We start from the raw sequence: 27,341 nt of genomic DNA on the forward strand, positions 1-27,341 counted from the left end.
TGACATGCACACCAGGGCACGGCCTGCAGAGGGATCCACCCCCACATGTAGCTGGCTGGAAAATCCGCTTCCTGGCCCTGCCAGGAGGGGGCACCTGCCCCTCCCCCACGCTGAAAGCCACAGGCCAAACCACCCTTTCAATACTGATTTTTCTTTTTTTTAAAAAGAAACAAAAACAGCAATAATAATTCTTATAAATATCCCAGCCCGGCTGTGCGGCTGCCTCCTCAGTCCAGTCCATCCACTTCAAACCTCTTCCCAGATGTGGATCGGATTTGCGTCTGGATTTTTTTTCCCCCTTGGGATTTTGTTCGTTCGGGTTTTTTAGCAGCAACAGAACAGGAAAAGAGTCTTGAGGTATTTTTATAGAGTTTTTTTTTCTTTTAAAAAAAATAATATAAAGTTATAAAAAGCAGTGGCCTCTGAATCCAACCCAGGGCCTCCCAGTCCTTAGAACCAATGGCTCCATCTGCATCGCACAGGCACTTGCTTGTTAATGCGCTTTCGACTGCAAGGAGACAAGAGGACAGGGGGTCAGCACAGAAGAACAAAGGAGCAGAACAGATGAGTGTGGAGGGCCAATGTTCCCCCGCTGCAGGGGCTCAGGGACTAGGGCGACTTGTCAGGAGCCCAAGAGCTGTGTCTGACTGGCGTCTACTTATAATAAAACACACTCTTGTGTTTGCAGCTGAATAGCTGAATAAGAGCTCTCAGTGCCGAAGCCCTTCAGAGAAGTGCAGCATGCCCTGTGCTGCTGGAAATGCCATCGCGTGGCCCCTGTTCAGATCTGTGACTTCCCAGCGAATGTGCCCCCTCCCATAAAAAGGTGATTCCCTACCCCACAAACTTCCCCAGGGACCTGAGAATCCACCTGGGCTCTGTCTTTGTTGCACATCATCAGTAATAAAGGTTCGACAGGCCAAGTTAAGTGACCCCTCGCGGGATTTCACAGAGGTCACTGACTGATTCCGTTGATGCACAAAAAAGAATAGACTTTCTGGTGGCCTGGCTGGCCCCACAGGTCTAACAGGAATAGACTCTGCCCTGCAGGGCTAATGGGAGTCACAAGCAGTAGAAACGTAATGACACCAAGAAGCCAGCAGCTGTGATGAACACAGCCAGAAAGCAGGTTGGCTGAGTACACGGGGGATGTTTCACCTTTCAGAGCAGATCAGCACATCAAAGCTCACAGCCCTTGAAAATCAGGTCAAGATCATTCTCCCCATTTTACAGACGGGGAAACTGAGGCCCAGCAAGTCTAGGGCAGAGGTGGGAAGAGAACTGTTTCTTGGCAGAGTTCAGCAGCTGATCAGCCCTGTTCTCACCCCACAGTCCCCCAGACTAGGGGGTACCGGTCGTGTACCCATTTCACACCAGCCGTGACCTACAAGCCTCCTGTTAGGAGAGGCCACAATCCTTCCCAACAGCCAGCACCAGCCCAGGACCATTCTCTGCAGTGCTGCAAGCTCCAGCAAGGCTAGGCCTCTGCCTCAATTCCACAGCAAATCCTACTGGAAAAAGCATGTCCTGCTGGCTGTCCTCAGCCTGAGCCCCTGCTGGGAGGGAGCAGCTGTGGGTACCTCCCCAGCCAACTCCCAACAGCGCCACCCACTGGGGATGTGACACCTCCAAAGAGTGCTTGGAATACAGACCACTTTGCACGTATCCACAGTCCTATTAACCCGTCTCCTGCTGGGGATCTGTACTGTCTGGTGGCCTGGGGATGAGCTGCCAGCTGGCTGGGCTTCAAGGAGCCAGCTTGCCAGGCAGTGCCCCAGGGCAGGGGCTTCCATCCTGTGGCAGCGACTCCCTGTGTCCACTCTGCTCAGACCTCTGTAGCCTGGTCCAGCCCCGCAGAGCTCAGAAGGGCCCCATGAACCACCGTGTCCATCTGGGAAGGCGCCACAGACCCCAGGACGCAGCCACGAGGATGGGGAGGGGGACTTTGGGAAAAGAACTGCTGTGGGGTGAGGGGGATGACAGAGCAGCATGGGGAGACCCAAAGGCCCACTGCATTGGTGGGCAGGGCAGGAAGATCAGCCCGTTGTGGGGGTGCATAGCAGTGGGGGGGTGGAGGGGGAGGAAACAGGTACCTTCAGTGCATTCCGCTTCTCCTCGAAGCCCAGCGAGGCGACGGCCTTCTTCCTCCGCACAGCGCAGCCTGAGTCGGAGGCGGCAGCCGGGTGCTTGGCCTTCACTGGCCTGCAGTAGGTGGCCGTGTTCTTGCGCTTCTTGGCCTCTTCGTCCGAGAGGCAGTTGGCCTGCAGCGCTTTCGGCCCATTCAGGGGGGAGCCCCGGTTCTCCAGTTGGGAGGCTTTGACTTGAGGGTGGCTGGGAGCCCTGCAGTCCAGGTGGCTGGCCCGCTTGACTCTGGAGCCTGGCGAGATAGTGCCGTTGAGGGAGGCGGTAGAGGGGGAGCCCAGGGAGGGTTTGGTCTTTGCAGGTGGGTGGGGGACCTGGCAGCCGGCCACCTTGCCCTTGCCTGGGTCCAGGAGGCAGGTCCGTTTGTACGGGGGGCCAGTGGCGGCGCCCAGAGGCTGCTTGCGCCTTCGGGCCGAGGCCTCTGGCTCCCCGCCGCCCGCCAGCTCCTTGGCTTTGGAGGACTTGCTGGCCTTGGTGGAAGGCAACTTGCTGAAGGATGGCGAAGGGGTGTTGGCCGGGAGCGGGGAGGTGATGGACTGGCTCCCGCCTGTGCAGTCCGACTGGCTGCAGGCGGCCGCGGCGTGAGGCGAGCCCACCGTGTAGCTCAGGCTGGGGTGGCCGCGGCACTCCCTGGCGGCTGTTGCTGTACAGGACAAGGAGGTCCTCCCAGGGGTGCCGTGGGGAAGGCTGCATGCCAGCAAGGAGCTGCCAATCTGGGAAGTGCTGGATGTAGAGGAGCCCGGGCCGGCGGGCGACGGGGCTGGGTGCAGCTGGGGGTCGGCGGCTGGAGGGATCTTCCTGGTGAGGCCAATGAAGCAGAAGCAGAATCAGAAAGGTGGGGGGAGGGGCTGCTGCTTATTTAAACGACACCCCACAAATCCCGCCCCCAGCCTCTCCCCCATCTCATCCCAGGCTGTCCCCCACCCATCTCTCCCACCTGCCCTTCCCTCATCTGTTCCAGGCCATGTCCCTCATCCCCACCCCCTGCCCTTCCTCCACCTGATCTCCAGCGCCTGCCAGCCCCCTCCCACATCTGATCCCAGGCTCTCTCCCAGCACTCCCCACCCCCCTGCCCTGCCCCTATACAATCACTGGACTCTCCCACATCCAATCCTGGGCATTCTCCCCCCATGCCCCATCCACCTGCCCTTCTCCTATCCAATCCCAGGCTGTCTCCAACCTCTGCCAGCCTCCTCACCCATTAGATCCCAGGCTGCCTCCCCCATGCCCCACCACCTGCCCTTCCCCCATCCAACCCCAGGCTGTCACCTCTCCCATCTGATCCCAGGCCATGTCCCACCTCTCCCCTGGCCCCGTTGCCCTTCCAGTCCCAAGAAGCCTCCTCCTCTAGTCCCCACCCATCTCCTCCCTACTCTGACCCCGTCAGAGCTCTTTCCTCCCCCTCCGATCCCCGGCTGTCTCTCCCATGCACCTGTCTATCAGGGCTGTGCATCAAGCCCTGTGCTCCAGCCCCACCTGCTCAGGAAAGCCGGGACTTAGCATCACTGCAGGTGGTGGGGATTTGGGAGTGTGGGGTAGTAACTGGCCAGGGAGGTGTTAACCAGCTCGATAAATGTTAATAGGAATTATTTACGTTCCTGGCAAAGCACTTTATAAGGATCCTGCACTTAGTATTCCCTGCTGCTGAGATCTCAAAGCACATTCAGAACGCTAGTCCAGCATCAGCTCCCCCAACAGACTGGGGATGTCACCCCTGTTATATAGATGGGGAAATTGAGGCACAGAGCAGTAAAGAGGCTGGCTCAGGTCACTCAGTAAGTCAGTTACTGAGCTACAAATAGAACACAGGTGTCCTCAGTGCCTGCTGTAATCTCTTAACATGCTACCACTCTATTTGGGGTTCTGCTCACAATGGCCATCCTCTCTCGCTCCCCCAGATGCCCTGAAGGGCATGGAGGGATCCCACCTGCTGCTCCCACTGCAGGCAGAAGGGAAGGCGGGCAGGGGCAGGCATTACCGTACAGACTGAAATAGAAGCCACCCTCTAAATTTAGCAAAGCTGAAAGGAACAAAAGTGATTGACACATCAGCTGACTTCCCTTCCTGAAAACTGCCTCCTCAGTGCTTCCTTGGGTCCCCCAAGGCTTCCTCTGCAGCCTGCCACAGCTCCCCTGGCCTGGGTTACAATAACGGGGTCATGACACCCCCTCGTGCATGTAGGGTGAGCTTCCCCCATGAACGGCTGGAGATCTTACCATGCGTTTTCTCTGCCCACACTGCATGGGCTTCCCAACAGACTGAAGGCCAATCGCATCCAATGCAACCCCGGCACTAGGCCGAGGATGGGAGGCAGAGGTGCTAATGTTCACCCCACCCTCTGGAAGCTGACTGGAGAGTGGAGTGGCTGGACTGGGAACTGCCAACCGTCCAGCTCAGTGCTCAGCTGTCCCCACCACAAGGGAAGGCAACCCCCACAGGAGCTGAGCAGGGGCAGATGCCACTCAGGCAGTCTCTCATCTCAGCATGTGAGCTGGGAACGATTTCCTCCCACACTCCCAAGCACCCCACCCCCACTGCCTGGGCCAGGCGCAGACACACCTGCCCCACCCTGGTCCAGGCGCTGCCTCCCCCAGCGGGACACTCACTTCCACATGTGTGAGCTGAGGTGTCTCTCCAGCATGGAGCTGAGGGCTGAGCAGAATCGGTCCAGCCGTCGGTTGAACACGTAACACCCGGGGCTGACCAAGCGGCTTCCGAAGGTGCAGAACTGATTGAGATTAAGAGAGGAGGGGAAAAGAGCCATCAGGGAGGCTGAGACCCCTGTAGACCACACAGCAGCCCCCTGCCGTTGGTCAGGAGCCCAGCCCATAGCATGGCAGAGAGGATGGACTGTCCGCTGAGTCCTCAACCCCTCATCTCCTTCCCTGCCCCAAACGTGGCAACTCTGCATGGGTACCAGCTGGACTGTGAGATCCAAGTTCCTCTGTGGGAGCAGGATGCTGACAAACTGGCCTGAGAATCACTGGACAGATCATTGTCCCCAGTGCCAGCAGGGGCACTGGTCTTCGCACAGAGATGGGCAGAGACCCACCCTACCTCACGTAAAGCACTCACCGCCTGAGGCCGTGGTGGCCGTGTTGCATAATGACAGTCCAGCCTGTGGGATTCCTCAGCCATGTCATCCTCGCTCTCGTCACTCGATACCCGGCTACTGCCCTTGGGCACGGGAAAGGGGTAGAGCCCGGGGTCTCTGTCGCCACAGGTCGTGGACGGCTCCTCCGAGTCGCTCTCTGAGGAAACCCTGGACCTGAACCCAATGAGAGGCAGAAGAGTGTGAGCTGCCGTTGCTGGGGGCCTTCAGGTTAAAGCTGCAGAGGGATGGGGTTAGGCCAGGGGGGATCTATGTGCCAGAGGCACTGCTGGAAAGGGCAGACGGTCCCCACTGGGGCCTGGTTCTGCTGGGATCCCTGCATGGGGAAGATGCAAGAGGCCAGCCCGAGAGAGGCACCTGCACAGCACCCCTTCCTATGCTAGGGCAGGTGCATCTGCCCAGACTGACACACACAGGTGGTAGCTGGAGGCAAACCCGAGGTTCCCTGCTGCTGCGTTACCTGGGAAGTGCACAGTGGGAGTGCGGCTGCTTTGCTCGGCAAGGGGAAGTGCTGGGTAGAACCACGGAGGTCTGCGCCCCAGAGGAGGCTTCCTGTGAGAGTCGGTCGGGGAGCACTTCCTTCCTCACTGGGCTCTTCTCCTTGGGGGATTCCCCCTTCCTGGAACTGGCCTTCAGCTCCGCCACCAAGACGTCAAAGTCCTTTGCCCGGCCCTGCACCTCACGGCGCTGATGCACGGAGTGAATCTGTGAAAAGGGCAGGAGGGGAGAGCGTCACAGCCCCGGCTCACCACAGGATGCCATCAGACCTCCATGGGAACCCCCCCTGTGCCTAGAGGCTCGCAGGAGCTACAGACCCTCTTACTAATTCAGCTAGTGGAGATTCTCCTGGGCCTCCCAAGCCTGTGTTTGGAGCAGAGGCCCGAGGCTCCACATTTCCCTGACTGCATGCATGCCGCTAAGCCATGAGATGAAGCGGTGTCTCTAGTCCATGGGGGCCTCCTGGAGCCAGTCAGCACTACATCTCCCACCCCCTTCTCCTCCAATGGACTAGAGCAGTGGCTCTCAACCCTTGGCCCGTGGGCTGCTTGCACCCCCATCAGCGCACAGCTGTGGCCCATGTAACATCCTCAGGGCCGTACAGGTAGTATATATACTGTGTGGATGTGGCCCACATAACACAGAGAGCTGCATGTGCGGCCCACAATGATAAATAGGTTCAGAACCATTGGATTAGACCTTCACAAAGTGGCACTTTACAGCCATGCAACAGCAAACGCTTCTCTTCCCCAGTGGGCACATCAGTCTGCAGCCTCCTGCAGAGCCCTTCAACCTCCAGCTGGGCTGTAGGGGGACCTGAACTCACCCCGCCTCCTACTGTTCTACCAGGAAACAATCTCACACATGCCAGTACCTTGCAAGTCAGCAGCCGGGTGCAGATCTTTTTGGTGTCAGGATTCACAACTCCACACTGCCTGTTCAAATCACACTCCTTCCCTGCAGGGCAGAAAGACAGAGCTGAGATGCATGAGGTGAAAGCAGCAGTTACTGGGCACGGTGACAGAGCCTGGCTGAATCCCCTGAGCTCACTCTGCTCTTTAGAGTCTTTGCCAAACTTCCTAAGATCCCTGTGTTTGGCCTGGAGCTTTGGTTGACTGTTGGAACAAGCTTTTGTGCTGGGAGGTTCTCGCCATTTCAAAAGGGGAAATCTTGCTTCTTGCCTCTATTTTCATGCTCTTTGCCGTGGGGCGGAGCTCAGATACAACTGCAGCAGGTGCTACATAAAACCTTCCCCTTGAGAAATGAGGCCCACTCCTTAGGATCTGTTATTACAAAGCAAGGTGGAGTTTGGGGCTTACTGAACGGGGCATGAATGGAAAGCTTTTCATGGGCTTCCAGGGTGGATTAAAATGCCCCGAACCCCAACTATAGCAGAGCTGGGCGAGTGCAGGAGATGCAAAGACACGCAATGGGATCTCTGAACACTGCGAACAGCTCCTTCAGCCTCACAAGCTCCAGTGTTAGTCTCATTGTCCAGATGGGGAAACTGAGGCACTGAGCATTTAAGTGACTCGCCCAAGTCTGCACAGTGGGTCAGTGGCAGGGCACTGGGACACAGATGGCCTGAGTCCCAGTTCTAGGTTTGAGGCACTGGCCCAGGTTCTCTGTCATGGGACCCAGCAGACAGTCCCCTAGCTGCATGCAGCTCTTTAGGGCTATACAGGCACTAGAAGAGTCCCAGGATCTGGCTGGTGGCCTTCTCACTCTTCCTGGGCTCCAACCAGGGGAGCGCTCCTTGGGCTGGGAAGGGAGAGGCTCAGCTGGTGTGTGTGTTGCAGGAGAGAAATGGAGATGCCAGGATCCCTGCCCATGGGGCAGAGAAGAGCCCACCTCCCACACCTCCTCGCTCAAGGAGAGAGGCTGCATTAAGCCACTAAGCGATCACGGCTGACAGCCAGCCCTGAGCCACGCAGCTGCATCATCGCACAGGACTGCTGAGTCGCCACCACCTAACCGCCCTGTCCAGCTGTCACCTTGGCCTGATTCAGCATCATCCCCACCAGGCAGCGAAGGAGGAACAGCAGGACTCACGCGCCATCTTCTTGTGGGATTTGGGAGGCGGTTTGCTGGCGCCCGGCTCCTTCTCCCCTGAGGCAGAGGTGCTCTCTGGTTTCCTGTCCAGACCATCGGCGGGCACAACGGAGTCGCCTCCTGCCTTGGCTGGCACAAGCGGCTCTTTGGGCGACACTGCCAGGGACAGCTTCCCCATGGGCTCTTTGGAGCTGGCAGGCGGCTGCCCGGAGACAGAAGCAGCAGCAGTCTTCGGGGGCACCTTGATGCCGTGTCCATCCGGCTTGGGAAGGCTGGAAATCTTCTCCAGGTTCACCACCGGCATGAACAAACTGGAAGGAGAAGGGACAGGCTCTGAGAGCTCAGCCAGGGAATGAGCTAGCGAAAGCTGCTAACCTCCCTAGCAGCAGAGGGTGACTGAGGCCCGTCTGGGCCAGGTCCCAGCCCCTGAGCCACATCCTGGGGCAGGTGCTCTGGGCTTGTGAGACCTGGACTCTGGGCTATCCTTCTGAGCCCCTGGACTGGGCCTGCTGCCCACCAGTCTTGTGGGCGCATATGCTCCGGCCTGCCACGGACCTCGGGCTACCCCTGTGTCGCATGCAGATACCAGTCCAACCAGCCACGGTGACTGGGCTGAATGGGAGGTGCAAGCACTGGCAGGGGCTGGGGCTGGCTGAGCTAGTCCAGGGCTCTCATTCCCCTGCCCCTCCTCGGAGGGGCCCATTGGGCTGGGTCTGCCATCCTTCCTGAGCACAGTCCCGATGAGCAAGCCCCGGCACGCACAGAGGGAGACGACACCCTGCTCTGGAAATGCCTCCATCCACTGAGGCCCAGGCAGCCGGGGGCAAAGGTGCAGTCTCCACTGAGACCCCGCCACACAGCCAGAGCAGTGCATTTCCTGAGCCCAACAAAGTGGGGTGGGGCTCCCCCTTCCCCAGCACATCTCCTTTCATCCCCTTCCCCACGTCAGAGCCAGCTGGGGGTTCCCTGAGGCCCCTCCCCCCTTGTCAGAGTTCAGTGGGGCTTCTCCAACCCCCTCCACCCATATCAGAGTGGGGTTCTCTGTCCCTCGGTGTATGAGCAGGGAGTGGTTTCCCCTACTTCCCCTTCTCCCACGTCTCTCTTCATCGCCCCCCTTCCTCCTCCCTGCACAAGAAAGCAGGGTCCCCTCCCCAGAGTGGGGCTGCCCCCCAACCCCTCTCACATCAGAAGAGCACAGGCTCCCCTACACCCACATGAGAGTGGAGCCAGGCTCCCCTCAACCCCTCTGTGTCGAGCCAACCCCCCCCCCCACCACGTGAGTGCAGGCTCCCCCTTTGCCCCATCCCACTCACCAGAGGTTGTCTTTCTGCGCCTTGTCTGGCCTCTCAGGCAGGTGCTGGGCCCGACTGCGGGAGCTCTGTGATTTCTCCCGCGAGGCCTTGGCACTGCTATGGCCCCCGCAGGCAGGGGGCTGCCCGTTGACCGCATGGCACTTCTGGGCATTGGCAGACGCCTGCGCCCGGGCGTAGAGCTTGCTGAGAGGTCCGTGACGTCTTTCTGTGGGGGAGGGGGAGGCCTTGTCAGTGACGTGTGCACATGAAGCCCTGCCCATCAGAGGAGGGGGACAGCCCACACTGCTCTCCAACGCCCCGGGGGAAAGGCACCAAGGGCTGCCTGAGTCTGCAGCCAGGCCAGCCCCACAGGAATGGCCCCGTTCATCTCAGCGTGTTGTTCACTCTGAAGGCTAATGACGACAACTGAAATAGCAACAGTCATCTCACTGCTGATCATTTTAACAGAACCATCCAGCTGGCCTGGGGTGGAGCCTGGGCAACGCCACTTTTCCCATCTCCAGCCTGCTTGTCTAAATTTAGCAGCAGTGCTGGCTAAGAACCCAGGAGTCCTGGCTCCTGGGCCTGTGCTCAGCCCAACAGGCAACCCCCTCACTCTAGCAGCCTGAGCTGCCTTGTACATCACCTTTGCTTGCAAAACCCTGTGTTTTGGAGCTGGCCCAACAGACCCCAGTGGGTCCAACACGTGCCAACAGCTATCAGGCCCTTCGACACCCCAGTGCAGTGGCAGGGTCCCGAACAGGCTGCTCCACTCCACCTCCCTGCAGGCCCCTGGAGAACCATGCCCAGCACCAGAACCTGGGAGCCACCCAACCAGGCCAGGCAGAGCAGCCAGGCACTCCTTGCTCTGCCCACCCCAGGAACATGGCTCTCTATGCTGCTCTTCCCTGCCCAGCCCCCCCACCGGTCCTTTCCAGGATGCCAGAGGTAGCTCCTCCACACTCTCTCGCCTTGCCACTGATTGCCGGGGGCATCCCAGCAGCAGACAGCTCCTGCTGTGGAGGAGAGGGTGGGATTGTTCCAGGTGCGGCGGGACAGAGAATGACGGCTGGGATGGGAAACAAGCTGCCAACTCATAGCTCAAGGATGCTTTTTGAAGGTCCCCCTAAGAAAGCGTTTCCCAAATGGTGGGTCCTGACCCACTGGCGAGTCATGGGAAGGATCTAAGCGGGTTCCCAGGCCCTAGGCAAACATACACTTCTCCCAGCCCAGAGAGCAAGCCCACCCCACACTCTCCCCATAGTGGCAGCTCTTGTCCTGTGGGGCCAGGTCTGGCTCGCCACAGGCATTGCAGACTGGCACGGGGGGTCACAGCGTCACTCAGGTTTGGCCCGGCTGCCCCTCTCTCATGGGCATGCGCTAGTTCACAATATCACTCACCCAAGTGTGACCTGGCCACCCCACATCATGATGGCCAGGCCACACCTGCATGGCGTTGCGACCCCCTACACCCAATCACGATGCCCAGAGCAGGGAGCCAGGCCCAGCCCCACAACAGTGAGTGCAGGGGGCTTCTCTCCTAGACCTTCACCCCCTGGGGCTGCCCCTCTGCACCAGGCAGCATTAGGGCTGCGAGGCCAGGGCGAAGGGCACGTACGAGTCACATCACAAAACAAGACCAAGTGCAGCTGGTGGGTAGCCTGGGTGGCCTGCGGCTTCCTGCACAGCCCCATGCTGCTGCCTCTGCAGCATTTCTCTCCCCATTGCAGACGGAGGAGGCAGAGCCTTCCCTCTGGACCCCTGTGCCCCAAGCTCAATCTCGAACACAGCAGCTGTGGCCGGGACACCAGCAGAATTGTCATTCCAGAGCCACTCCGAGATTGGTGCCCGAGGGCCCAGAGAACGCGGGGAGGAGAATAGAACCAGGTCCCCATTCCCGGCCGGCTGCAGAAGGGGCCCAGCTGCTGACCTCACCCCGGACAGTCAATCGGCTTACCGCAGTGCTTCTGAAAGGCTTGAGGCTTGACCACTTGGCTACAGTGGTTACACACCACCAGGTAGAACTCGTCGTGGGCTGGGCAGTGCCCAAAGATAGACATGTCTGCCAGGGCAAGAGACAGCGGTAAGGGAGAGGCCACGAAGGGCCCCCTGCGGCCTGGTGGGGCTGTGGCTGCCCAGGCCAAGAGACACGCCTAAGGAAACCCATCTTTTGTAACCAATGCGAATGGACAGTCACGTCCTCGCTCCCCAAAGAGAGACCACAGGGGCTCCAGCTCAAACCCAGCATAGCTCAGCCCTGCTGCCAGCCAATGGCTGTTCACGGCCTGTGTGAAATGAGCATGGTGGGTCTCAGATCTCACTAGACACAGGACAGCTGCCAACACCACAAGTAGAGGCCAAAGGTCAAATGGGTCATGGGGCCTGACATCCCCACTCAGCCCTGGAGAAGGTCCCTCAGGGCAAGCTGGCATGGAGGAGGGGCAGCTGCCACCCGTGAGGATGCTGGGGCTATGGCACCTTGGTGTCCGGTTTATGAGTGCGCTGCACAAACAATCCAGAGACAAGGGCCTCACCAGGGGCTCCAAAACCTTGCATCCCAAGCCTTAAACTGGGGGACAGCCTGTGGCCCTCAAGCTGCCCCCGCCCCGAGTGTGACTGGGTCAAAGCGACTGACTTAGGGCTATATGGTATGCTAGGTTTCTCGGGTTCATCCACTTGGATCGCAGGGCTGCCTGGTGTGAGGCTAGGGGGGATTACAGAGCACTGGGCCAGCTTTCAATGTCTGCGGGAGCCTCCCTTGCAGCAACCGAGATCGAGGCCCTGGGCTGCCAGGTGAAGCTGGGGAACAGTCAGGCCAGGAATGCTGGAGCTACACCAACCTTGCAAGGGATGTGGGGGTCCCTGAAGAGCATAGCCCTCACCAGCCACGTTCTGTGCTTGGGCTCCAGGCCAGCTCTGCAGAGCTCCACAGTGCGCGAGGCCAGAGAGGCACAGCCTGGGTTGAAGTTTGTCCCGCGTTTGCTCTATGCACTGAAGCCCATTTCCACCCAAAGGGGACGTGGTTTGCACAGCCAAGAGGAGCTGTTGCAGCTAGGAGCAGGAGTAGATCCTGCTGTGTCGGCTATTTAGCAGCTCTCTCCTCTGAGAGGGCCAGACAGCGTTGGACCAGTCTGAATGGCCCAGGCGAAAGGAAATGGTGCTGACAGCCTCAACCCATGAGCAGGGCCACAAAGTTTCCCGCTGATGCCAAATTCACAACAGCTCCTGTGCTAACCATCCCCCGCCCCCGGCGTCACAGATAACAAGAGCCTTCGCCAAAGGAACAGATCATGCCCACTACAGAATCAGGCAGCTTTCTGAGCTGGAAGGAGCTGGATGAGCTCTTACCTTCCTTAATGAGTGTCATTGCATCCACTTTCTTGCTGCCATTCTTGCTGCTCTCCTCCACCTCAGACCCTGCTAGAGAAAATCAGCCCCATCACCAACAGTCAGGACCCTTCCTTGAGCCCCATAGCCCTCTAACCCAGAAGCCAAGAGAGCCTGCTCCCTACAGGCTGGGGGCGGGGGCATTGTTTGCAAAGTGGGAGGATGGCAGGTCGCCAAGCTGCCAACAGACTGAGGAGCCCTAAGAATCAGTCAGTTAACAAGGTGCAGGGCCTTGGTCTCAGGGAATCTCCTGTTTGGCCTCCTTGAATCAAGCAGGACATGCAAACAGCACCATCAATGGACCATTTGCCACATGACAGGTGGGGGTGGAACCAGGATGCGGCCCCGGGGCAGAGAAGGGGTCTTTGTCTGGGTCTGTGAAAGGCCTTTAGCGCAGCTCCTTTCCCTGCAAACCATGACAACCTCTCTGCTCGCCCTAGTGGACCCTGCAGGACTCAAGGTCAGGGGCGGCTCCAGGCCCCAGCACGCCAACCGCGAGCCTGGGGCGGCAAGCCACGGGAGGCGCTCTGCCGGTCGTCGCGAGGGCAGCAGACAAGTTGCCTTCAGCTGCACGCCTGCGGAGGTCCCGTGCCACCGAATCCGCGGGACCGGGGACCTCCCACAGGCGTGTCGCCAAAGGCAGCCCCTGCTCAAGGTTGTCTACATGGGGAAGTTATTCCAAGGGCAGTACTATTCCAGAAGAGCTCCCTTTGGGGACACTCTTATTCCGACTTTTTCCAGGTTGCTAGAACTCACTTCTGGAGGGCTCGCTCTTTCCCTGCTGACCATCTCGACAGCCAATGTGCTCAGCCAGGGCAGCTGGAAATCGGAATCACTAATCTGTCCCCAGCATCATTCTCCAGGGCTTAGCCCAGACCTGCTCAAAGAGTCCTGAGCTTTGGGACTGCCCCTACCACCCCTGGGACATGATCCCCCAGCCAAGTGGATCTGCAAGGGGGGAGTGGGGTCCAGCAGATTCCACATGTTGGGACATTTTCCTTTCCTTGAGCTCATAGATTCCAAGGCCAGAAGGGACCATGTGACAATCCAGCCTGACACCCAGCATAGTGCAGGCCAGAGACCTGCCCCCAAACCACCCCTACAGCAGAGAGCCATCCCGTCTTGATTTCCAAATTACCAGTGATGGAGAACCCACCCTGACCCTTGGTATCACACCCAGTTCTACCCCTGTGCACCGAGGGACGGGGGGAATGGGCAGCAGCCACAAAGGAAAGGTAAATGGAGAGGGGCCAGCAGCTGGGAAGGAAGGCGGAGAGGATCAGAGGGAGAACAGCAGACAGAGGAGACACGTCTCCTGGGCACGAGTAGCATCCCACCACTCCCTCCTCCCCCCATGAACACCTTGGGGTTGTGCCACAAACCAGCTGCTTGAGCAGCGTGGCCCCCACCCTGCCACACCCAGGCGCTGCACACACAACGGGGTGCGAGGGGCAAACACGCTAGCTCCAGGATTCCAAACATCCCTTCGAATCAGCCCCATGGTGCTGTCTGAACGCCACCTGCAAGCAGGGCTGGCTGGGAATTTCTGGTGGGGGAGGGAGCTGGGACTAATTTAAATTCTTTAGGGGCGGAAAAAGAATCCACTGTGGACGTACGTGTTGGAGCTGATGCACCTGGTTATTGCAGCTCCAAAACTGGTGGTGGTGTGGCTAAAGCGCCAGACTGAGACTCGGGAGATCTGGGTCACTCCCCTGCTCCCCAAAGACTCCCTGTGTGATTCTGAGCGAGTCACATAATCTCTCCATGCCTCAGTTCCCCCCATGAGATGAGGCAGACAGTTCTTCCAGTCTCCCATCCTTTGTCTAGCTGGGCTAGGTCAGCTGTACCTGTGTCAGGGCAAGAACTGACTCTTAGGGCTTGTCTACATCAGAAAGTTGCAGCGCTGGTGAGGGAGTTACAGCGCTGCAACTTTGAGAGTGTCCACATCTGCAGGGCATCACCAGCGCTGCAACTCCCTGTTTGCAGCGCTGGCCGTACTCCCGTTTTGTCTCGGGTGTAGAGGATCCAGCGCTGGTGATCCAGCGCTGGTAATGCAATGTAGACACTCACCAGCGCTTTTCTTGACCTCCGTGGAAGGAGGAAGCCTCTGGTAATCAAGCTGGTTTCCTTTCCCGGTTTGCTCTCTCGGTCCCGGAGCCAGCCAGCAAACCGCAGGGAAGGAGACCTGCTTGCTCGGGGTTCCGGGACCGAGAGAGCAAACCGGGAACGCCGCGGTTTGCTCTCTCGGTCCCGGAGCCAGCCAGCAAACCGCGGGGAAGGAGACCTGCTTGCTCGGGGTTCCGGGACCGAGAGAGCAAACCGGGAACGCCGCGGTTTGCTCTCTCGGTCCCGGAGCCAGCCAGCAAACCGCGGGGAAGGAGACCTGCTTGCTCGGGGTTCCGGGACCGAGAGAGCAAACCGGGAACGCCGCGGTTTGCTCTCTCGGTCCCGGAGCCAGCCAGCAAACCGCGGGGAAGGAGACCTGCTTGCTCGGGGTTCCGGGACCGAGAGAGCAAACCGGGAAAGGAAACCAGCTTCGCCGCGGTTTGCTCTCTCGGTCCCGGAACCCCGAGCAAGCAGGTCTCCTTCCCCGCGGTTTGCTGGCTGGCTCCGGGACCGAGAGAGCAAACCGCGGCGTTCCCGGTTTGCTCTCTCGGTCCCGGAACCCCGAGCAAGCAGGTCTCCTTCCCCGCGGTTTGCTGGCTGGCTCCGGGACCGAGAGAGCAAACCGCGGCGTTCCCGGTTTGCTCTCTCGGTCCCGGAACCCCGAGCAAGCAGGTCTCCTTCCCTGCGGTTTGCTGGCTGGCTCCGGGACCGAGAGAGCAAACCGCGGCGAAGCTGGTTTCCTTTCCCGGTTTGCTCTCTCGGTCCCGGAATCCCCCTTGAAGCCGCCCAACAGCGCTGCAGTGTGGCCACATCTAACACCACTTGCAGCGCTGGTTGCTGTAAGTGTGGCCACTCTGCAGCGCTGGCCCTATACAGCTGTACTAATACAGCTGTAACAACCAGCGCTGCAAAATTTTAGATGTAGACATGGCCTTAGTGTATATCCAGGCAGCTCCCAGAGTCCTGACCACCTCTGGACCTCTGCATGCTACACACAAACAACAGGATTCACAACCCTCTCCTCCCCACTGTGCCCTTCTCTGGCGCTTTTCACCCAGGCATCCCCACACAACGAAACTTCAGCAAGCCCCATGGGAAACTGGGCCTGAAGCGGCTAACCTGCCCATTATCACACAACAGCAGAGCCAGGTTCACAAGTCCTGACATTCAGGGCCTTGCTTTCTTCACTCCACCATGCTCTCTCTGCATCCAATAGCCAGACACCACAGCCTGCACTTGCCTGGGCAGGACGCACCCGCTGTAGACAGAGCTCAAAACATGGACCGACTCTCACAAAGCAGTGGTTTGCAGGATGAGGCTGCGCTCTGATGCAGGCATCAATGAGGCAATAAAGCATTCGCCCTTCTCCCGGCGCTGTCATTTCCTTCTGGCACTAAACCCAGACAACGCTTTTTAAAAAGTAGATTTGAAAATGATCCTAGAAATTAAAGCCAACCAGGGCAAATCCATGGCCCAATCTCAGGGGGAAACACCAACAGGCTCTCAGCAAGGAACAGCCTTGGAGAAGGGAAACTGCATATTTTTATAAAGCAACAACTTGCAAAAAGTTGCATGGCTGTTAAACGCCACAGTGTGAGTTAGTTCAGGCCAGCCAGGACAAACCCACGAGGGGGAGATTCCTGCACTGCACCCAGCAGGAGGAAAGATTAGATAAAAACTAACAAGGCTTTCTCCAGCTCTCACTGCTGTACCATTTTCAATCTACAAGCAAAGAACTTAGCCGACAGCATGAACTTGTCTGTAAAGGGAATTTGCTTCACAGCCCAGCTATAAATCCCTGAAAACACAGGAGTCATTATGCAAACTCTGCCGGAGCCCTAAGTAGATCAGGAAGCACGATGCTCTAACTACATCTAGTGCAAGGGAAAGATAATGGAGGGGGAAGGGACACTGCTCCACAGTGTAAGAAGCGTCACCAGGGACAGCTCCACCAGCCTCCGCTCCCCCACTTCCAGGGCCTTTCCAGAGTCCAGCGTCAGACTGTGCTGGAGAAATCAAATGATCCCCCCCAAAATGCTGATGCTTCTGAACAACTCCTGAGATTTCTAGGGCAAAAGTCTCAAGAGACAGCTATCAGCTCCATCCCCCTGGGGAAAGAGGGCAGAGGGCGGGAGTGAGGGAGCGAACAACATGGGAGTGAAGAGCAGCATGGGAGGAAAGAGGGCTCAGAGGGATGGTGAAGTGGCTGGAGCAAGTGGAACAGAGGCAGGATGCAGGGGTTGAGAGTGCAGAGGTCCAGGCTTAGGGGAGTAGGGGTCAGAGCAGGATGGGGGCGTGGCAGGAGATCAGGCTTGGTAAGGCTCAGAGACCAGGTTCAGGAAGGGCAAAGGTCATGTGATGGAGAACCCACCTTGACCCTTGGTATCACACCCAGTTCTACCCCTGTGCACTGAGGGACAGGGGGAATGGGCAGTAGCCACAAAGGAAAGGTAAATGGAGAGGGGCCAGCAGCTGGGAAGGAAGGCGGAGAGGATCAGAGGGAGAAAAGCAGAGAGAGGAGACACGTCTCCTGGGCACGAGGATCCTAGTGCAAGGGGAACATGATCAAGTTCAGGTCTGCAGGGCAATCCAGTGGAGGAGAGGATCCCGGGAGGGTCAGAGGACCATGAGAGACTCTGGAGTTGGGTCGGGAGATCAGTTTCAGGGCACACTATGCTGTGGGTTCAAAGGTCAGGGATAATGCAGGGGGTCAGGGAAAAATCACGGTGCATGGGATGGAGGAGGACCAGATTCAGGGGCTCAAGTGAAAAGTTCAGGGGGTGACAGGGCAGGGAGAGGAGACATCAGAAGCAAGGAGCTACGAGGGCATGCGTTTGTGAGGAATCAAGGCCAACGTGGGGTCACAAGTGTTGGGTGCAAGGGACAGCTGGGCAAACGGAGGACAGGCATCACAGAGTGCAGAGGATCAGGGGGGCTAGGGAGCTGAGGACAAATATCATGGTGGGATCTGTTGGGCAGGAAATGGTGAGAAGGATCTCCGTGCATCTGAAGAAGTGGGTTTTTTTTACACACGAAAGCTTATGCCCGAATAAATCTGTTAGTCTTTAAGGTGCCCCCGGACTCCTTGTTGTTTTTATGGATCACAGGATGAATCTGCTTTCAGAGGCTACAGAGAAGGTCAGGCAAGTAGGGATCACAGAGAGCATCCAGTGGGATCGGGAATCTATGTGGTCAGGATCCAAAGAAAGGATCAGAGCTCTCAAGGATAATAGCAGGATTTAGTGGATCAAGATTTGGGGATCCTGGGGGATCTTGTGAGGTCTGCAATCAGGGGATGCGCAGGATGCACATAAGGGATAAAAGGGGATCCAGCAGGGTTGGGGAATCACAGCATGCACACCATGCTAAGCACATACAAAACAGATCAGTGATCGCAGGGGATCCAGTGGGGTCATGAAATGATACATGCTCAGAACACACATAATGGATCATGGGTGATCCGTGGAGTCAGGGATCATGGGATGCTTTGGACATACATACATGGGATTACAGGGGATCCAGTAGTGTTGGGGGGTGCAGCTGATCAACAGGAGATCCAGTGGGGTCCGGGGATTGCGGGATGCCCAGCATCTCATAATGGATCCGGGGGATCCCACGGGCTCAGGGATCCAGGGTGCTCGGGATCTCGGGGGGATCGGGGAAACCCGGCGGCGCTAGGACCCGGCGGCGCACCAGGCGAAGGCGGCGCTAGGACCCCGTGGCTCCTTTGTTCGAGGCGGGCGGCGGGCGGGGGTGCGGAGCCGGACGGCGGCGGCGGCTGCCCGCTCCCCGCCCTGGCCCCCGCGCCCCGCAGGCCCGGCCCCGGGCGGCGCGCGCGGCCCCTCACCTGGCTCGGCGGGCGGCCCCGCCCTCTCCACCCAGGCGCTCCAGCTCTGCCCCGCGAAGTCATCGAGGCTCGGCAGCCGCCGATCCACAGCGGCCATTGCTGCCGCCGCCGCCGCGCGTCCACGCACCGCCATCACCGCCGCGGGAGCGCGCGCCCCCCGCCGCCCGCCCGGGGCGGCCCACGCGCAGGCGCGCCGTGCACCCTGGGAAGTGTAGTCCTCTGCGCCCGGGGCAGGGGGCCACGGCCCCGACGGGGGAGGGCGGCTGTGCGCAGGCGCCCCACAGCCGCCTTCCCGCGGACATTGGGGTATGCTGGCTTCGGGGCTGGGAGGCCTGGGTTCTCTCCGTGCCCTGGGGGCACTGGGAGCCGGGACGCCTGGGTTCTCTCCGTGCCCTGGGGGCACTGGGAGCCGGGACTCCTGGGGTCTCTCTCTGCTCTCGGGGCACTGGGAGCCGGGACGCCTGGGGTCTCTCCATGCCCTGGGGGCACTGGGAGCCGGGACGCCTGGGGTCTCTCCATGCCCTGGGGGCACTGGGAGCCGGGACACCTGGGTTCTCTCCGTGCCCTGGGGGCACTGGGAGCCGGGAGGCCTGGGGTCTCTCTCTGCCCTCGGGGCACTGGGAGCCGGGACGCCTGGGTTCTCTCTCTGCCCTCGGGGCACTGGGAGCCGGGACGCCTGGGGTCTCTCCATGCCCTGGGGGCACTGGGAGCCAGGACGCCTGGGTTCTCTCCGTGCCCTGGGGGCACTGGGAGCCGGGACGCCTGGGTTCTCTCCGTGCCCTGGGGGCACTGGGAGCCGGGAGGCCTGGGGTCTCTCTCTGCCCTCGGGGCACTGGGAGCCGGGACGCCTGGGGTCTCTCTCTGCTCTCGGGGCACTGGGAGCCGGGACGCCTGGGTTCTCTCCATGCCCTGGGGGCACTGGGAGCCGGGACGCCTGGGGTCTCTCTCTGCCCTCGGGGCACTGGGAGCCGGGACGCCTGGGGTCTCTCTCTGCTCTCGGGGCACTGGGAGCCGGGACGCCTGGGGTCTCTCTCTGCTCTCGGGGCACTGGGAGCCGGGACGCCTGGGGTCTCTCTCTGCTCTCGGGGCACTGGGAGCCGGGACGCCTGGGGTCTCTCTCTGCTCTCGGGGCACTGGGAGCCGGGACGCCTGGGGTCTCTCTCTGCTCTCGGGGCACTGGGAGCCGGGACGCCTGGATTCTCTCCATGCCCTGGGGGCACTGGGAGCCGGGACGCCTGGTTTCTCTCTCTGCCCTCGGGGTACTGGGAGCCGGGACGCCTGGGTTCTCTCCATGCCCTGGGGGCACTGGGAGCCGGGACGCTGGGTTCTCTCTCTGCCCTCGGGGCACTGGGAGCCGGGACGCCTGGGGTCTCTCTCTGCTCTCGGGGCACTGGGAGCCGGGACGCCTGGGGTCTCTCTCTGCTCTCGGGGCACTGGGAGCCGGGACGCCTGGGTTCTCTCCATGCCCTGGGGGCACTGGGAACCAGGACGCCTGGGTTCTCTCTCTGCCCTCGGGGCACTGGGAGCCGGGACGCCTGGGTTCTCGCTCTGCCCTCGGGGTACTGGGAGCCGGGACGCCTGGGTTCTCTCCATGCCCTGGGGGCACTGGGAGCTGGGACGCCTGGGTTCTCTCTCTGCCCTCGGGGCACTGGGAGCCGGGACGCCTGGGGTCTCTCTCTGCTCTCGGGGCACTGGGAGCCGGGACGCCTGGGTTCTCTCTCTGCCCTCGGGGCACTGGGAGCCGGGACGCCTGGGGTCTCTCTCTGCTCTCGGGGCACTGGGAGCCGGGACGCCTGGGGTCTCTCTCTGCTCTCGGGGCACTGGGAGCCGGGACGCCTGGGGTCTCTCCATGCCCTGGGGGCACTGGGAACCAGGACGCCTGGGTTCTCTCTCTGCCCTCGGGGCACTGGGAGCCGGGACGCCTGGGTTCTCGCTCTGCCCTCGGGGTATTGGGAGCCAGGACGCCTGGGTTCTCTCCATGCCCTGGGGGCACTGGGAGCCGGGACGCCTGGGTTCTCTCCATGCCCTGGGGGCACTGGGAGCCGGGACGCCTGGGGTCTCTCTCTGCCCTCGCGGGGAGGGACACTGGAAGCCAGGACGCCTGGGTTCTCGCTCTGCCCTCGGGGTACTGGGAGCTGGGACGCCTGGGTTCTCTCCATGCCCTGGGGGCACTGGGAGCCGGGACGCCTGGGGTCTCTCTCTGCTCTCGGGGCACTGGGAGCCGGGACGCCTGGGGTCTCTCTCTGCCCTCGGGGCACTGGGAGCCGGGACGCCTGGGGTCTCTCCATGCCCTGGGGGCACTGGGAGCCGGGACGCCTGGGTTCTCTCTCTGCCCTCGGGGCACTGGGAGCCGGGACGCCTGGGGTCTCTCTCTGCCCTCGGGGCACTGGGAGCCGGGACGCCTGGGTTCTCTCTCTGCCCTCGGGGCACTGGGAGCCGGGACGCCTGGGGTCTCTCTCTGCTCTCGGGGCACTGGGAGCCGGGACGCCTGGGGTCTCTCTCTGCTCTCGGGGCACTGGGAGCCGGGACGCCTGGGGTCTCTCTCTGCTCTCGGGGCACTGGGAGCCGGGACGCCTGGGGTCTCTCTCTGCTCTCGGGGCACTGGGAGCCGGGACGCCTGGGGTCTCTCCATGCCCTGGGGGCACTGGGAACCAGGACGCCTGGGTTCTCTCTCTGCCCTCGGGGCACTGGGAGCCGGGACGCCTGGGTTCTCGCTCTGCCCTCGGGGTATTGGGAGCCAGGACGCCTGGGTTCTCTCCATGCCCTGGGGGCACTGGGAGCCGGGACGCCTGGGTTCTCTCCATGCCCTGGGGGCACTGGGAGCCGGGACGCCTGGGGTCTCTCTCTGCCCTCGCGGGGAGGGACACTGGAAGCCAGGACGCCTGGGTTCTCGCTCTGCCCTCGGGGTACTGGGAGCTGGGACGCCTGGGTTCTCTCCATGCCCTGGGGGCACTGGGAGCCGGGACGCCTGGGGTCTCTCTCTGCTCTCGGGGCACTGGGAGCCGGGACGCCTGGGGTCTCTCTCTGCCCTCGGGGCACTGGGAGCCGGGACGCCTGGGGTCTCTCCATGCCCTGGGGGCACTGGGAGCCGGGACGCCTGGGTTCTCTCTCTGCCCTCAGGGCACTGGGAGCCGGGACGCCTGGGGTCTCTCTCTGCCCTTGGGGCACTGGGAGCCGGGACGCCTGGGTTCTCTCTCTGCCCTCGGGGCACTGGGAGCCGGGACGCCTGGGGTCTCTCTCTGCTCTCGGGGCACTGGGAGCCGGGACGCCTGGGGTCTCTCTCTGCTCTCGGGGCACTGGGAGCCGGGACGCCTGGGGTCTCTCCATGCCCTGGGGGCACTGGGAACCGGGACGCCTGGGTTCTCTCTCTGCCCTCGGGGCACTGGGAGCCGGGACGCTTGGGTTCTCTCTCTGCCCTCGGGGCACTGGGAGCTGGGACGCCTGGGGTCTCTCTCTGCTCTCGGGGCACTGGGAGCCGGGACGCCTGGGTTCTCTCTCTGCCCTCGGGGCACTGGGAGCCGGGACGCCTGGGGTCTCTCTCTGCTCTCGGGGCACTGGGAGCCGGGACGCCTGGGGTCTCTCTCTGCTCTCGGGGCACTGGGAGCCGGGACGCCTGGGGTCTCTCCATGCCCTGGGGGCACTGGGAACCAGGACGCCTGGGTTCTCTCTCTGCCCTCGGGGCACTGGGAGCCGGGACGCCTGGGTTCTCGCTCTGCCCTCGGGGTACTGGGAGCCGGGACGCCTGGGTTCTCTCCATGCCCTGGGGGCACTGGGAGCCGGGACGCCTGGGGTCTCTCTCTGCCCTCGCGGGGAGGGACACTGGAAGCCAGGACGCCTGGGTTCTCGCCCTGCCCTCGGGGTACTGGGAGCTGGGACGCCTGGGTTCTCTCCATGCCCTGGGGGCACTGGGAGCCGGGACGCCTGGGGTCTCTCTCTACCTTCGCGGGGAGGGACACTGGAAGCCAGGATGCCTAGGGTCTCTCTCTGCCCTCGCGGGGGAGGGGCTCTAGGAGCTGGGATGTCTGGGGTCTCTCGCTGCCCTGGGGAGGAGGGGCACTGGGAGCCCAGACGGCTGGGTTCTCTGCCCTTTGGGGGGAGGGGCACTGGGTGCCTGAACGCCTGGGTTCTCTGCCCTTGGGGGGAAGGACACTGGGAACTGGGACACCTGGGTTCTCTCTCTGCCCTCGCGGGGGAGGGGCACTGGGAGCCGGGACGCTTGGGTTCTATCTCTGCCCTTGGGGGGAAGGGCACTGGGAGCCCGGACGCCAGGGTTCTGTTTAAGGGTGACCAGATAGCAAGTCTGAAAAATCAAGGCAGGGGCTGGGGAGTGGGGGAAACAGGCACATATATAAGGAAAAGCCCCGAATATTGAGACTGTCCCTATAAAATCAGGACAGCTGGTCACCCTATTCTGTGTCCAGCTCTGCCTGGGATCCCTGCACTGGAGGGAGTTTCACCCTCAACATTTCTACAGCACAAAAGTGATCTGGGAAGTCGTAATAGCCTCTGGGGTTTCCATAGGACCTTACATAGCACAAGGATCACTAATGCTGTACAGACTGTTTCTACTGCGGGGGAAGGAGTGATTCCTCACCTGCCTCTGAAGTGCAGGGGGTTATGACCAAATATCCTGATTTTATAGGGACAGTCCCAATTTTGGGATCTTTTTCTTATATAGACTCCTATTACTCCCCACCACCTGTCCTGATTTTTCACATTTGCTGTCTGGTTACCCTAGGCACAGAGCACAGCAGCTGTCTAACACTGCACAGCATCACATAAGCATGGCCAGAGTGGGTCAGACCAATGGCTCATCTGGCCCAGTATCTATCTAGCTCTTTTCTGAATGCAGTTATACTTTTGGCCTTGATAACATCCCCTGGCAAGGAGTTCCACAGGTTGACTTGTGTGAAAAAATACTTCCTTCTGTTTGTTTTAAACCTCCTGCCTATGAATTTCATTGGGTGACCCCTGGTTCTTGTGTTATGAGCAATAAATAACACTTCCCTGTTCACTTTTTCCACACCAGTGATGATTTTATAGATTTCTATCATATCCCCCCTTAGTCTCTTTTCCAAACTGAACAGTACCAGTCATTTTAATCTTGCCTCATATGGAAGCTGTTTTCCACATCTCTAATCATTTTTGTTGCTGTTCTCTGTACTTTTCCCAGTTCTAATATACCCTTTTTGAGACAGGGTGATCAGAACTGCATGCAGTTAAATGTTTGGGAGTACCATGGATTTATATAGTGACATGATATTTACTATCTTGATATTAGGGCCCTACCAAATTCATGGCCATGAAAAATGTCACGGACCATGAAATCTGTATAATACAGGGTAGAAGAACACAAAAGACCAGATTTCATGGGGGAGAACAGCATTTCAGATTGGGGGTCCTGACCCAAAAGGGAGTTGTGGGGGGCTCACAAGGTTATTTTAGGGGAGCCATGGTATTGCCACCCTACTTCTGCACTGCTTTCAGAGCTGGGCAGCTGGAAAGCAGCACCTGTTGTCTGGGAGCCCAGCTCTGAAGGCAGCGCCCCACCAGCAGCAGCGCAGAAGTAAGGGTGGCAATACCATACCATGCCATTCTTACTTCTGCACTGCTCCTGGCGGTAGCTCTGCCTTCAGAGCTGGGCTCCCGGACAACAGCCGCCGCTCTCCAGCCACTCAGCTCTGAAGGCAGCGCTGCCATCAGCAGCAGTGTAGTAAGGGTAGCAGTACCACAACCCCCCAACAATAACCTTGTGACCCACTCCCACACACACAACTCTTTTGGGTCAGGACCTCTACAATTACAACACCGTGAAATTTCAGATTTAAATATCTGAAATCATGAAATTTATGATTTTTAAAATCCAATGACTGTGAAATTGACCAAAAAGGACCATGAATTTGGTAGGGCCCTATTTATTATCTATCCCTTTCCTGATTCTGTTCACTTTTTTGATTGCCGCTGCACACTGAGTGGATGTTTTCAGAGAATTATCCATGATTATGCTGAGATTTCTTTCTTGGGTGGTAACAGTTAATTTAGACCCATCATTTTAAATGTATAGTTAGAATCATAGTTTCCAATGTGCATTACTTTGTATTCATCAACATTGAATTTCGTCTGCCATTTTCTTGCCCAGTTTTGTGAGATCCCTTTGTAACTCTTCACAGTCTACTTTCGACTTAACTGTCTCAAGTAATTTTGTATCATCTGCAAACTTTGCCACCTCACTGTTTACACTTTTTCTAGATCATGTATGAATATGTCAAACAGCATTGGTTCCAGTACAGATCCTTGGGGAATGCTACTATTTACCTCTCCACTGCGAAAACCGACTGTTTATTCTTCCTCTTTGTTTCCTGCTATTTTTGTTACCAGTTTCATAGACTCTCTAGGACTGGAAGGGACCTCGAGACCAGTTACCGGTCCAGGATTGGATCTTCCGTCTTATCCCATGACTGCTTATTTTGCTTATGAATCTTTGGTGAGGGACCTTGTCAAGGCTTTCTAAAAATCCACATACACTATATTCACTGGATCCCCCTTGTCCACATGCTTGTTGACCCCCTCAAAGAATTCTAATGGATTGGTGAGGCATGATTTCCCTTTACAAAAGCTGTGTTGACTCTTCCCCAACAAATCACATTCATCTACATGTCTGATAATTCTGTTCTTTACTAAATTTTCAACCAATTTGCCTGGTACTGAAATTAGGCTTACCAGCCTCTAATTGCCGGGATCACCTCTGGAGTCTTTTTTAAAAATTGGCATCACATTAGCTATCCTCCAATCATCTGGTGCAGAGGCTGATTTAAGTGATAGGTTACATACCACAGTTAGTTCTGCAATTTCATATTTGAGTTCCTTCTGGGCCTGGAGACTTACTGTTTAATTTATCAGTTTGTTCCAAAACTGCATCTACTGACACCTCAATCTGGGACAGTTCCTCAGATTTGTCACCTAAAAAGAATGGCACAGGTTTGGGAACCTCCCTCACATCCTATGCAGTGAAGACCCATTCAAATAATTCATTTAGTTTCCCTGCAATGGTCTTATCGTCCAGTGCCCACTTCTGATGTACGTAAACATTTTTTTTGCTGTTAGTTTTTGAGTCTTTTGCTAGTTGCTCTTCAAATTCTTTTTGCCCTGCCTAATTATACTTCTACACTTGGCTGGCCAAAGTTTATGTTCCTTTCTGTTTTCCTCCGCAGAAACCACCACCCAACAGGTTCGGACAGGAAGTGAAGAAGTATCCTGTATCACTGGAAACTGCCAGGGGGAATTGAGGGAGGCAGAAGGTAATGACCCGAGATAAAGGGTCTAGCAGTAACCATCCATCAGGATACTGGGGTGACAGAACCGCTGCAGCCTCACCTCACCACCTAGGATGAGGCCATAAGAAGCTTGCACCAAGAGCTGACCTGACTCTCCTGTCATGGTGACAGAGGACTCCCTGGGGTCAGCAAGGACTGCAGCCAAGGGGGCCCCCTGGGGCCCTGAAAGCTTTTGTCTGTTACAATGCCTGTGCTGATCCATTTCTCCACCTTCCACATGGAAATCAATACAGCCAGCCAGCCGGCATCCGCCAGCCCAGCCTGCAGAATGAGTTCATCCATCACTTTTGCTCCTTTTCTAATGAATATTTTCTCTCCTATAAGGGCTGTTGCTAAGTCTCCAAACAGCAATATTTCTCCAGAATCTGGCACTCCTCTTAGCAGGCTGTGGTGGGGCTGGAATCACAGCATCCAGATCCTGCTTCCCCCATAACCCTGCCTCTTCCCATCAGATGACAGAGATAAAAGTCAGTCTCACTGGGGTTCTGCCTACCTGCTTTAATTCAACATTTGGTCTGAAGACCTGGAGAGGATTCAGGCTCTGGGAATACACCGAGGGGTTGGAAATCTCAGGGCTGCGGGGAGAAAGGGCCCCACTGCAGCACTGGGGGTACCAGGTTAAACTAAGGGCATGTTTACATGAACAGCTGTGCACGGCCCAGCTCTACCACGGCAGCTGTGCTGCTGCAGCGTGTCTGGTTAAGACACTCTATGCCGATGGGGGAGAGCTCTCCCCTCAGCATAATAAAACCACGAACAACAGCAGCAGCAGCTCTCCCGCTTACATAGCGCTGTGCACACGTGCACTTGTCGGTGTAACATATATCGCTCAGGGAGTGATTTATTCACCCTCCTGGGTGACATAAGTTCTGCTGACAGGCTATAGTGCAGACATAGCCCAAGTCAGTGGGAGCTGCGCAGAGACCAGATTCTTCTAGCTGTAATCACAGCCTCTTGCATCATTAGCACTTTGCATAGTTCATTATCCTGCACAGCTCAGGGCTAATCTACACTGGCAACGCTAAAGCGTTGCCGCGGCAGTGCTTTAACATGCCTTGTGTGGTTGTGGCGCAGTGCTGGGAGCTCTCCCAGCGCTCTAAAAAACCCATGTCCACGTGGGCTCATTTCCTCTGTGTTCAAAGATGAGGCCCACCCTGGGGTACATGCAGCAGAGCCTCAGAACCTAGTAGATCAGGCAGAGAGCGAGGACCATTGCAAATGCCTTTAAAATGAATCCACATGGGCACTACTGCACCTGGCACATGGAGCCAAGGCTGTAAGGCTCAACTCTCGCTGGCGGCAAGGCAGCTACCTGCACCAGCACTGAGTACGATTCAGAGGAAGGTATTTGGGTGTGAGCCCTGAGCCTCGTTTGGAAGGATGATCCACAAGAAAGCCACTGTGCTTTTAGCACTCAATCTCCACAGGAAATTGCATCCCCTTCTTCAGCACTGCGGCACCCATCCCCTCTGTGTCTAGCACCCTTTCATCCTGGCATCAGCCTAACTCTACACCAAAAGATCCTGGCAACAAAGAGCTTGGGCCAGGTTCTGATCTAAGTTACACTGGTG

The 27,341-nt window shown here is 58.6% G+C and overlaps 1 protein-coding gene and 1 long non-coding RNA gene across 2 annotated transcripts; one reads left to right on the top strand and one right to left on the bottom strand.

The window, feature by feature from the left end:
- Positions 1-413: 413 nt before the first annotated feature.
- On the bottom strand, positions 414-18,569 carry ATXN7L2 (ataxin 7 like 2). Its single transcript, XM_030561093.1, has 11 exons — positions 18,437-18,569; positions 12,445-12,513; positions 11,054-11,158; positions 9,118-9,322; positions 7,805-8,115; positions 6,627-6,709; positions 5,715-5,959; positions 5,218-5,410; positions 4,749-4,870; positions 2,094-2,940; positions 414-508 (listed from the first exon to the last, which is right to left on the bottom strand). Exons 1-11 carry the CDS (start codon positions 18,567-18,569, stop codon positions 494-496), a joined length of 2,328 nt encoding a protein of 775 aa, XP_030416953.1. The 3' UTR covers positions 414-493.
- Positions 18,570-18,662: 93 nt separating this feature from the next.
- On the top strand, positions 18,663-26,024 carry LOC115650743. The gene is made up of 3 exons (XR_004000207.1): positions 18,663-18,742; positions 24,815-24,920; positions 25,648-26,024. It is a non-coding gene; the product is annotated as an uncharacterized LOC115650743 (long non-coding RNA).
- Positions 26,025-27,341: the final 1,317 nt, after the last annotated feature.

This window comes from Gopherus evgoodei, chromosome 4 (assembly GCF_007399415.2).
Source record: "Gopherus evgoodei ecotype Sinaloan lineage chromosome 4, rGopEvg1_v1.p, whole genome shotgun sequence".
NCBI lineage: Eukaryota > Metazoa > Chordata > Testudines > Testudinidae > Gopherus > Gopherus evgoodei.

Coding starts and splice junctions, on each gene's coding strand:
- ATXN7L2 (XM_030561093.1), bottom strand. CDS start 18,569: ATGGCGGTGCGTGGACGCGCGGCGGCGGCGGCAGCAATGGCCGCTGTG. Junction 12,514..18,436: donor GGGGCCGCCCGCCGAGCCAG/GTGAGGGGCCGC, acceptor TTTCTCTAGCAG/GGTCTGAGGTGGAGGAGAGC. Junction 4,871..5,217: donor GGCCACCACGGCCTCAGGCG/GTGAGTGCTTTA, acceptor AATCTCAATCAG/TTCTGCACCTTCGGAAGCCG.